The sequence below is a fragment of the Bos grunniens genome, chromosome 11 (genome assembly GCF_055505025.1).
Source record: "Bos grunniens cultivar Pamir isolate PY7600 chromosome 11, Bosgru_T2T1.0, whole genome shotgun sequence".
Classification (NCBI taxonomy): Eukaryota; Metazoa; Chordata; class Mammalia; order Artiodactyla; family Bovidae; genus Bos; species Bos grunniens.
The window spans coordinates 28,919,349-28,930,445 of NC_141175.1; the positions used below are offsets into that span (position 1 = coordinate 28,919,349).

Sequence of the window (11,097 nt, forward strand, 5' to 3'; positions counted from 1 at the left end):
GCTTAGTCATGTCCAACTCTTTGCAACCGCATAGACTGTAGCCCACCAGGCCCTTCCGTCCATGGGATTCTCCAGGCAAGAACACTGGAGTGGGTTGCCATTTCCTCCTCCAAAAGGAACTATACAAAGAAAGAAAGTGAAGTAGCTCAGTTGTGTCTGACTCTTGGCAACCCCACAGACTGTAGCCAACCAGGCTCCTCCATCCATGGAATTTTCCAGGCAAGAGTACTGGAGTGGGTTGCCATTTCCTTCTCCCAGAAAATCTGATAGTCACATGTAAAATATACCATTTGAAGCATTCATTTAAAAATACTAATTTATGAAAATCTTAAGAATATGTGAAAATGGGAATTTTTATAAGTTCAAGAAAATTCTCCTTTCAGATAACATGTATCTTAAAATTACTATGAAATATATTCTTTATTCTGAAAACAATCTCAGAGGGAAAAAAATCTGAGTTCCTCTAAAACCATTGGTTCTAACTATCTAGTTACTGTCTTAGTAACATGAACAAGAATACACATATATAACTTCACAATCATTTCTCAAACAATTAGGATAGAATAAATGTTGACATACACATTAGGTTGAACCTTGTTTTTTTAACAATGGGTTCTCTTACTCACTGAATCTCTTTAAAAATGTACCTACACACTTAAGCCTTATTCTAGTTCTAAAAACATTTCATAAAAACATATTTCTTATAGCACTGAAAATCCATTCTAATGCCTATAGTCACAATCACTATAATCAAGTAAAATTAGTGATACGTGATTCTAAGGGTTTGCAAGACCCAACATATTTGAAAGTTTGATGAAGCAGTTCCATCCTTCCATTGGCTTACATGGTCTGAATTCAAAATTCTGCATTGCATGCATGTTTTCTATTTGTTAAACCATGAAGTGTAGCCTCTTCACAAAACATATTCTGACATACATGAGAATACATTTTTTAAATTCTCCTTTACATGGTGAACAAATAGTTTCCACATCTAAATATTGTCTTTTGCTAGCAGTAACTCTAGAACTTTATTATGCAGAAAATATCTGCAAAATCTGTCTGAAAGCTCAGATATCCAAAACAAAAAAACTCAAAAGTTTTCAGTGAGGTCAAGTAAAACCACCAAGATTTCAAGACTCCACGGAGTTACATTACTAAACTCCCCACAGCCAATAAGCAAACAAACTGGCATGGGAACAAGCATCTGTTAATACTGACAGAATTCTTCTCAAAGCATCAATAACCCTTGGATTTGAAAGGCATGATGAAAGGAGGCACCAATAAAAGAAGGCATTTGAAACCCATGAAGGGAAATTTTGGAATGAAATCAGCAATTCAAACCATTCAAAGTATCTCCCACAAGCTCAAAAGATCCAAAGGATTTACAAAGGTTAACGGTAATAAAGTCACTGAGAATGAGAGAGAGAACAGAGGAAAACAGAAGACCCTGCTCAGAAAACGAGGAACCAAGCACACCGAGTCTCTGAGCACTTTCATCTTGGGAAAACCTGGCTGACGTTCATTAACATCAGTTTTCACATTTTGCATTCATGAAAGTGGTCAGCAGCCCAACTGCAAGAGAAATTCGCATTATGTGTTGCACGGTGAGTTTGACAAGCAGGATTGAAATGTGAAGAAGACATTTTTGCAACACTTGAAGAGATGGTGGGATTCTGAGAAGGAGCTGCTATAGGCTCTACAGACTCCCAGGCAGGATCACTCAGCTGCCTGGCTTCGCTGCATGACTGGCTACAAGTGACTATGCACACATCCACGGGTACAGCTATGGGCCCCTGACCTGCTGTTTCTGGAGCCTGGGTTCGCAGCACATTCTTTAAGTATGGAGTTGGTCTGGATTACGAACATTCCTAGAACAAAGGCAGGAAGCTTTGAGTGTCAATCTCACTGCATGGGCACGTCAGAAAGCTGATACTCCCACTGCCTGCAGTTCCTGGAGGGCTGTGCAGATGGCTACACAGGTGGTTTGGATGGTCTTGGAACACTTCTTCTCTGACTCAAATGCCTGCTTTCCGGCAATATTTCTTCTCATGAAGATGAGTACACTGCGCCGTCTGCAGCAGTGGCAGGAAGAGCAAGAGATGCCATCTCCAGTCAGGGCCCTTCTCAAATTCCACCACAAGCAACTCTGGCCCAAGCCGGCGTCCCTTTAAAGACTGTTAGAAAGGAAATGACATGACCTGGTTCTTTTTGTTTTTGTTTTTGTTTTAAGATCACACAAGAAAGAGGCAAAAAACCATGAAGTTGATTCTCAACCAGTTGAGGTGAGAGATGATAGTGGCTGGGACTGGAGGGGCAGAAGAGGACAAAGGGAAAGGATGGATTCGATAATCTGGAGACAGAAGCATAGGGTTGTTGATGAAGATGATGTTAAGGGGGGAAGAAGTGGGCTTCTAGCTTGAGCAAATGGGTGAAATTTAAGATATTTACTGAAATGAAGACAAGTGAGAGAAGATAAACGGGAGAAGGTCAAGAGTTCAGTATGAGATGCCTGTGAAAGATTCTTGAGGAGATGTCCAAGTCTGATAAATCAGGACTGGGCTGGAGAGATATATTTAGGAATCGTCATTCCACAGAGGGCATTTAAAGCCATGGGAATGAAAGAATAAGTCTAAAGAGAATGCGAAATGAAAAGAGCCCAGAAGCAAGTTCTCAGGAACTCCAACAGTTAGAGGAGAATCTGGTAAAAGAGACTGAGAACTTATAAGAAAATAAAGGAGGGGATAGCAATATGTATAACAATAATTTAAAACATTGCAATTCTCTCTTTTCTTGAAAAAACAACAGTTCAAGAACCAGTCAAATGTGCATAAGGACAAAAAAACAAAAAGCTGCCCATTAGCTTTGTAACATGAAAGTGGCTGGCAAGGGAGAGAAAAGAAGGAGAAAGCAGACTGATACTCAAAAGGAAAGAGAGAGAGAATTAAAAAGGAATAAGGGCCCTGAGAAGGCAAGAGGAGGTGGGCTTCAGCAAAACCTGTGAAAGGTGGCCTGTGAGAGAACACTACCTACCTCTCCATCTTAACCTGAGGTAACAAGATGGGGACAAACACTGGTTCTATCGGTTCTAATAGTTCCTTTCCTTCTAAAGCAAGAGTGAAAACTGGGAATACCACTACAGGGAATGCAAAGCAATGCAAGCCTTCTAGAAGGTAAACTGGCTAAACATATGAGGACCTTTATAAATCTACATGACCTTTGATCCAGTAAATTCCACCTCTAGAACTGTATGCTAGAAAGTAATTAAAGGTCCATGCAAAGAAACATCTTTAGCAAAGATCTTTGGATACAAAGATATTGTTGGGACAACTTATGTGGATACATCTAAATATCCAACACTAGAACTGGATATATAAATCATTATATATATCAACAAAATGGAATACTAAACAGCCATTAAAATAATGCTATAGTAGGTATTTTACTGATGTAGACGACTGTTATATTATATGGAAGAATGATAATAATTTAGCTATTCTGTAGCCAACCACCAAAATGGCACTTACAAAGCCACATCTTCAGCATATCACAGTGTTTCAAATGTACTCAGCAATCAATATCTGGTGATGATTACTGGAGTAACAGTAACTTTATTACTTTATTATTATCGTATTTAATAACAATAGTTGTGATACAATAGACTGACCTTTTAAAGACTCATCCAGCCATATTTCTTATATTTTTCTCTTTCAACATGATTTACACTCATTATTAAATTTTAAAACAAATAATTAACTCCATATTCCAAGCCATTCAAGAATCTATTTTTCATCTTGCTCACAAATTTCAAAGAATATTCTAACCACATTTCATCAGAAGTGTATAAAAGGAAAAGAAGTAATTTTTTCTTGACAAGCCTTCAATATTAAGCATAATACATCCATTTATTAATGTAACTAAAACTTCCTACATATTTTAGGCAAAATATGTATATGTACATGCACATATGAGCATATACTTGTAAGTATTTGAGAAATGCAACACAGACAAAAGTTATTTTCCTTTAAGACAGTTAAGAAAGCTAAAGCACTGAGAGATTAAATTACTAAGCAACAGAAGACAAACTCAAATTGGTACATAAGTCTCTACCTTCCAAATCTGCTTTTTTTTCATATAATTAATCTAGCACATCAAAACAACTATTCTCTCTTTGCTTAGGCCGTCCATGAGCCCTCCATGTAGTGGTTAAAAATGAGGTTTGAAATTGAGACAAACTAAGTTTTGACAGAAGAAATTTTCACATATTGCAGTATGGGAAAGTCAAAATGGTTTATACATTATTTAACTTAAACTTCATGCTAACTAGAACAGTGTGTTTTTTAAGCTATCAAACATAACTTGTATATCTGCTTTAACCATCAAAGAAAAGTGTGCATTGTCCAGAAGTAAAGAATGTCCATCCTAAAGACAGAGGTCCATGCTGCCCTTCCTGGGACATCAGTGCTAGTACTCCTTCAATGATGAGGCTCCCTTCCCAGAAGCCAAAGCCACACTGACTCACTGCGTAGGAAGCAAATAAATTCCTCAAAAGAATGCACCCTCCCTGTTGTGTCTGATATTCTTTGTTCGGACAGGAGATAAAACCATGCTAAAAACCATCTTCTTTGGAATAGTTTCTCAGAATCATCTGAGAGACCGCCTCCCTGGCTACAGTTCTCCATTTGGCTGAAGTAAAATTCTTTTCTATTCCTTTTATTAAAATCTCAGCTGTGTCACTTATTTCCCATGTGACCTTGGGCAGGTTATTCATTGATCAGTACCTCAGTTGCCTCATCTGAAATATCTACCTCTCAAGATTACTGTGAGGTCAAATTAGACGGTAAAGGTTAAACACCCTAGACATAGAAAGTGCTTAATAATATTTACAACTATCACTTCAAAGCTGTAAAACAGTATTACTCAAAGTGTGGTCTGAGAACCAGCAACACCAGTAGCACTACAAATGCAAATTCTCAGACCCCATTCCAGTTCTACTCTGGGGCTAAGTCCAGAAATCCATTTTAACAACCTCTGCAGATGATTCCTATACCTGATAAAGCTTGAGAAGCAATGCTGGTAAGAAATCCAAAATGTAACTTAGTTCAAACCCAAATTTTACAAAAGACTGGACTAAAATCAAAGATATTCAGAAACTTGCTGAAATGTATTCAGAAGTCTTACGGCAGAGCCAAGGTTCCAATTCAGGTTCCAATTCAATCTCCTTATCCAGATCTCCTATATAGATCAGGGATTGTCTAGCTCTTCAACCTAGAGCAACACTAGATAATAAAGAAATGTGAAACTGTGTGCTATGATTCCACAGAACTAGAAAAAGAGAAATCAAGCTGTAAAACACAAGAGACTTCTTAATAAAACAATTTTTTTAATCCCATGTTCTGTTCTTGAGAACTAAGTGCGTAATTATTTACATATCTGAAAAGCAGAAAGAACACAGGCCTGTAAATAAGCTGCCAAAATGTGAGATTTCTGTGACCTCACTGAAAAGGTGACTCACGTCATTTTTATTAGACTCCTAATGATACAGCACAATCAACAAACATGGCACAAGACAATATAATGACTTAGTCTTCATCCTTCATTCATTTTCATTTGCCAGCGATAATTTCAGCAAAAACCATCTGAGGTTTACATTCGATATTTTCTGAACTTCCTTACAAAAATATTCTAGAACACCCCAAAATGTTGGGGGTTTTTTTCCTTTTGAAAGAATTAGAATTGCATACTGACAAATACCATAAGCAAATCTCTCTGAACAAATGATTTTCCCTTATGTTCAAACATCTGGGCTTGCATTCATTTACCTGTCTGTGTCTCCAATTTCAAAACTCTCAGTAATCCATCGTCACCACCACATGCTATGAATCCTTGGTCCTTGTTCCAAGATATACATTTCAGCTTCACGTTATTGGACATGGCAACCTGAAAAGCAACCACAGCCACTCACAACTTTTAACGAAGGGGTTGGTAGTGAGTCTACGGAAGATGAAGACTGCAGAAGAAACGGTCTTGCAGAAATGTGAAACTATGAAAATAAGCATAGTCCCTTGAACTGCCCGGGGCCCATTTGGGAAAGAGACAAAGAACTGCCCACAGAAGAAGGGCAGTGACTGCAAAAAGAAACCCAATGAGGATGACCTGATGGATTTTTAAAAGGCAGGGGAGGTAAAGCAGGCATAAAACTCTACCTCCAAATCCTTATTCCCTTTCCACACACACTTTGCCTACGTTTTTATTACTTTTCTCCCCGCCCAGCGGCCCGTGATGATCCAACGAGTTTAAATCATCTGATGAGCAACAGGTGAAGTAGAGAAAGATAGGGACGCACACAGTGATCTGCCCTGCGGGCCCCCCCAAAAGGACCTAACCAGGGGCAGGAATGGGAAAGATCTTGCGAGAGAGCGGCTGGCTCCGCCAAGGACTCTGTGGGCTCAGGGACCGGCAAAGGGAAGTCCGAGGCTGGACCGCGCAGGAAGGTGAAAGAAGGGATGGCGAAGGCTGGATCACTACGCATAGCCTCTCGGGCAGAATGCCGGAATCGCCTGCAGGTTGAGAAACCAGAGGAGGAGCAAGGGCGAACCCTGGGAAACTCACTTTCTTGCTCAAGTAAAAGAACATCCTGGAAACCCCGAGAGGACGACCCCAGCAGTCAAAGCCCGCCACGGGAAACCTTCTAAGCTGCAGATCGCGAGTACCAGCGGCTCTGGGAAGCTCTCGTCGCCCTGGCAACCGCCGCCTCCCGGTCGCATCCGGGGCGCCGAAGGGACACTTCCGGCGTTGCCCTCGCATCGCCGGGCGTAGTACGCCTGCGCGGACGTCGGGGTTGCTGGTAGAGCTCTTGTCGCGGGCCCAAACCGGTGTTGGACCTGGTGGATTTGCTTCTGGGCTTTCCTGCCCAGGGACCCGGCCGGCGCCGCGACTGTTAGTTCCCTGCCTCGTAGCCTCAGGTGTCCTTGGTCCGGACGGGCTCCGAGGACCGGCCTCGACCTCGGACGGTCGCGGTGGAACTCGACTGAGGTTTCAGTACCAGCTCAGTAAGGGCGCCCATTCAAATGAGGTCGTAAGGATGGGGTGTTGTGTAAGCCCCAAATCCCAACATTGTGAAAAGGAAAGGTACTTTACAGGATTTGGTAGGCTGGCGCCCATTGGTCAAACGAAGGTCAGTCAGTTCAGTTCAGTCGCTCAGTCTCGTGTCCGACTCTTTGCGACCCCATGAACTGCAGCACGCCAGGCCAACATCACCAACTCCCAGAGTTCACTCAAACTCACATCCATCGAGTCGGTGATGCCATCCAGCCATCTCGTCCTCTGTCGTCCCCTTCTCCTCCTGCCCTCAATCCCTCCCAGCATCAGAGTCTTTTCCAGTGAATCAACTCTTCACGTGAGGTGACCAAAGTACTGGAATTTCAGCTTTAGCATCATTCCTTCCAAAGAACACCCAGGACTGATCTCCTTTAGAATGGACTGGTTGGATCTCCTTGCAGTCCATGGGACTCTCAAGAGTTTTCTCCAACACCACAGTTCAAAAGCATCAATTCTTCAGCGCTCAGCTTTCTGCACAGTCCAACTGTCACATCCATACATGACTACTGGAAAAACCATAGCCTTGACTAGACAGACCTTTGTTGGCATAGTAATGTCTCTGCTTTTGAATATGCTATCTAGGTTGGTCATAACTTTCCTTCCAAGGAGTAAGCGTCTTTTAATTTCATGGCTGCAGTCACCATCTGCAGTTATTTTGGAGCCCAAAAAAATAAAGTCTGACACTGTTTCCACTGTTTGCCCATCTATTTCCCATGAAGTGATAGGACCAGATGCCATGATCTTTGTTTTCTGAATGTTGAGCTTTAAGCCAACTTTTTCACTCTCCTCTTTCACTTTCATCAAGAGGCTTTTTAGTTCCTCTTCACTTTCTACCATAAGGGGGGTATCATCTGCATATCTGAGGTTCTTGATATTTCTCCCAGCAATCTTGATTCCATCTTGTGCTTCTTCCAGCCCAGCGTTTCTCATGATATACTCTGCATATAAGTTAAATAAGCAGGGTGACAGTATACAGCCTTGACGTACTCATTTTCCTATTTGGAACCAGTCTGTTGTTCCATGTCCAGTTCTAACTGTTGCTTCCTGACCTGCATACACATTTCTCAAGAGGCAGGTCAGGTGGTCTGGGATTCCCATCTCTTTCAGAATTTTCCACAGTTTATTGTGATCCACACAGTCAAAGGCTTTGGCATAGTCAATAAAGCAGAAGTAGATGTTTTCCTGGAATTCTCTTGCCTTTTCGGTGATCCAGTGGATGTTGGCAATTTGATCTCTGATTCCTCTGCCTTTTCTAAAACCAGCTTGAACATCTGAAGTTCACGGTTCACGTCCTGCTGAAGCCTGGCTTGGAGAATTTTGAGCATTACTTTACTAGCATGTGAGATGAGTGCAATTGTGCGGTACTTTGAGGCATTGCCTTTGGCATTGCCTTTCTTTGGGACTGGAATAAAAACTGACCTTTTCCAGTCCTGTGGCCACTGCTGAGTTTTCCAAATGTGCTGGCATATTGAGTGCAGCACTTTCACAGCATCATCTTTCAGGATTTGAAATAGCTCCACTGGAATTCCATCACCTCCACTAGCTTTGTTCGTAGTGATGCTTTCTAAGGCCCACTTGATTTCACATTCCAGGATGTCTGGCTCTAGATGAGGGATCACACCATTGTGATTATCTGGGTCGTGAAGATTTTTTTGTACAATTCTTCTTTGTATTCTTGCCACCTCTTCTTAATATCTTCTGCTTCTGTTAGGTCCATACCATTTCTGTCCTTTATCGAGGCCATCTTTGCATGAAATGTTCCCTTAGTATCTCTAATTTTCTTGAGGAGATCTCTAGTCTTTCCCATTCTGTTGTTTTCCTCTATGTCTTTGCATTGATCACTGAGGAAGGCTTTCTTATCTCTCCTTCCTATTCTTTGGAACTCTGCATTCAGATGTTTATATCTTTCCTTTCCTCCTTTGCTTTTCACTTCTCTTCTTTTCACAGCTATTTGTAAGGCCTCCCCAGACAGCCAGTTTGCTTTTTGCATTTCTCTTCCATGGGGATGGTCTTGATCCCTGTCTCCTGTACAATGTCACAAACCTCATTCCATAGTTCATCAGGCATTCTATCAGATCTAGTCCCTTAAATCTATTTCTCACTTCCATTGTATAATCATAAGGGATTTGATTTAGGTCATACCTGAATGGTCTAGTGGTTTTCCCTACTTTCTTCAATTTAAGTCTGAATTTGGCAATAAGGAGTTCATGGTCTGAGCCACAGTCAGCTCCCAATCTTATTTTTGCTGACTGTATAGAGCTTCTCCTTCTTTGGCTGCAAAGAATATAATCAATCTGATTTCAGTGTTGAGCATCTGGTGATGTCCATGTGTAGCATTTTCTCTTGTGTTGTTGGAAGAGGGTGTTTGCTATAACCAGTGGGTTTTCTTGGCAAAACTCTATTAACCTTTGCCCTGCTTCATTCTGTATTCCAAGGCCAAATTTTCCTGTTATTCCAGGTGTTTCTTGACTGCCTACTTTTGCATTCCAGTCCCCTATAATGAAAAGGACATCAGTCCTTCCAATTTATCTAATTTCCCCCGCCTGAATTCTTTCCCCATCCCCAGCAAATAATGTTCGAATCCTTTGACCTGAGTCTGTTGTCTCAGCATCCTGGGAAATTGACAATAAATCCTAGTGCCTTTCCTGTCAGATCTAAACTGGAGCTAAAATCAGATCTTTCTTCAGTCTTAAATTGTTTTACTTTGGTGCTCACACTTTAAATGAGCCAATATGCTTTTTTCATCCCAACATTCCTGTCTGCTTCCAAGGCCATTTTTATATATCCTGTGATGTTCCTTTTGGCCAATTGTGCCTAGCCAAATGCACAAAATAGGTCTCCCTGAGAAATCCTTACTAAACTTAATATATTTGCGTAATACATATTTGTTTTCAAATGTATGTGTATCTTTTTCAGCACCAGATTACATCCCTATATGTTTTCTGGCACCTGATCACAGGCTCCCTATACTGGACTCAGGAAACAAAAATCAGTTTTCTAAGCCAGGGGGATTCTAACCAACTGGTTAAGTTTAAGGCATGTTTAATTGAAGCTACTGATGGTCACATCCTTAAAAATTTGTCTCTAAATACCTTTCCATAGTTCTTGTACATGAGCTCTCATTTATTACCCTGTAAATACCATTTCTTTGTGATATATTAATATAACTGATTGTGTGCTCAAATAAGTTTGGAAGATAGCACTTGCTGTATGTCAGGTCCTTTCAAAAATGTTGACAAATAACATTATATGTTTCATATAATATTTATTGCCTTTGATGTGTTAATTTTTCATTTCTTCCCTTGACAGTTTAGCTTTTTGTTTTTTTGTTTCTGGGTTTCTTTTCAGGTCTTTATTTTAATGTACCCTCATCATTATTTAATCTGAATTTATGTAATTCTGTTTTATTCCCTCTCCCACAATATTCTTGATCAAAACCTTTCTATTTAACCTGAAAAAATTTTAACTTTGAGAGCATGAGATTAAATTATAGGATGAGTCATGACATTGTTTCATTGACAAGAAAATGTTTCATTTTCAAAATAATTGTAATTCAGCTTAATTTAAGAAAATACATGAGCAAAGTTGATATAAGTAAAAAAAAATCATGACAATAGTATATAGATATTGATGTTTTTATTACAGTAAAGACAACATAAACCAAAAAAGAATGAATCGTCTATAATTTAAAGAACTACTTTCTTCTAAAAGTTATAAGCTTTAAAGGTGAAAACAAATTTTATCAAATATGTAAGTGAAAAAAACAGGCTTATCATTAACATTTAAAAAACATTAGATTATGTTGTTATAGAAATATTTATAAATATATAATTTTATAATTTTATTGATTGGATTCTAAAGTAAAACAAGTAAATTTAGAATTTTTTGTTCTTGGTAAATAGTTTAACACTTAATTCACAACTAAGTCTTTAGCTGTGTGTGTCTCGTTCTAACATCAGAATGAATTAAAAATGGTATGTAACAGCTCACTTAATCTGT

General features: G+C 39.8%; 1 protein-coding gene and 1 pseudogene across 4 annotated transcripts in view; both read right to left on the reverse strand.

Annotated features, from left to right (window-relative positions):
• WDR35 (WD repeat domain 35) overlaps positions 1-8,643 on the reverse strand; it is a 54,039-nt gene extending 45,396 nt beyond the window's left edge. For 3 of the 4 annotated variants that reach the window (XR_015136423.1, XM_086325641.1, XM_086325640.1), the window contains exons 1-2: positions 6,610-8,643; positions 5,820-5,937 (exon numbers count right to left, since the gene is read on the reverse strand). Coding sequence is in view for 3 of the 4 variants with exons in the window: in XM_086325641.1 (XP_086181767.1) it covers positions 5,820-5,937; positions 6,610-6,804 (313 nt within the window). In the remaining variant the exon portion in view is untranslated. The remainder of the gene's footprint in view (positions 1-5,819; positions 5,938-6,609) is intronic. The other variant, XM_086325642.1, reaches the window with a different exon arrangement.
• On the reverse strand, positions 965-3,534 carry LOC147362780 (E3 ubiquitin-protein ligase RNFT1 pseudogene; annotated as a pseudogene).
• Positions 8,644-11,097: the final 2,454 nt, after the last annotated feature.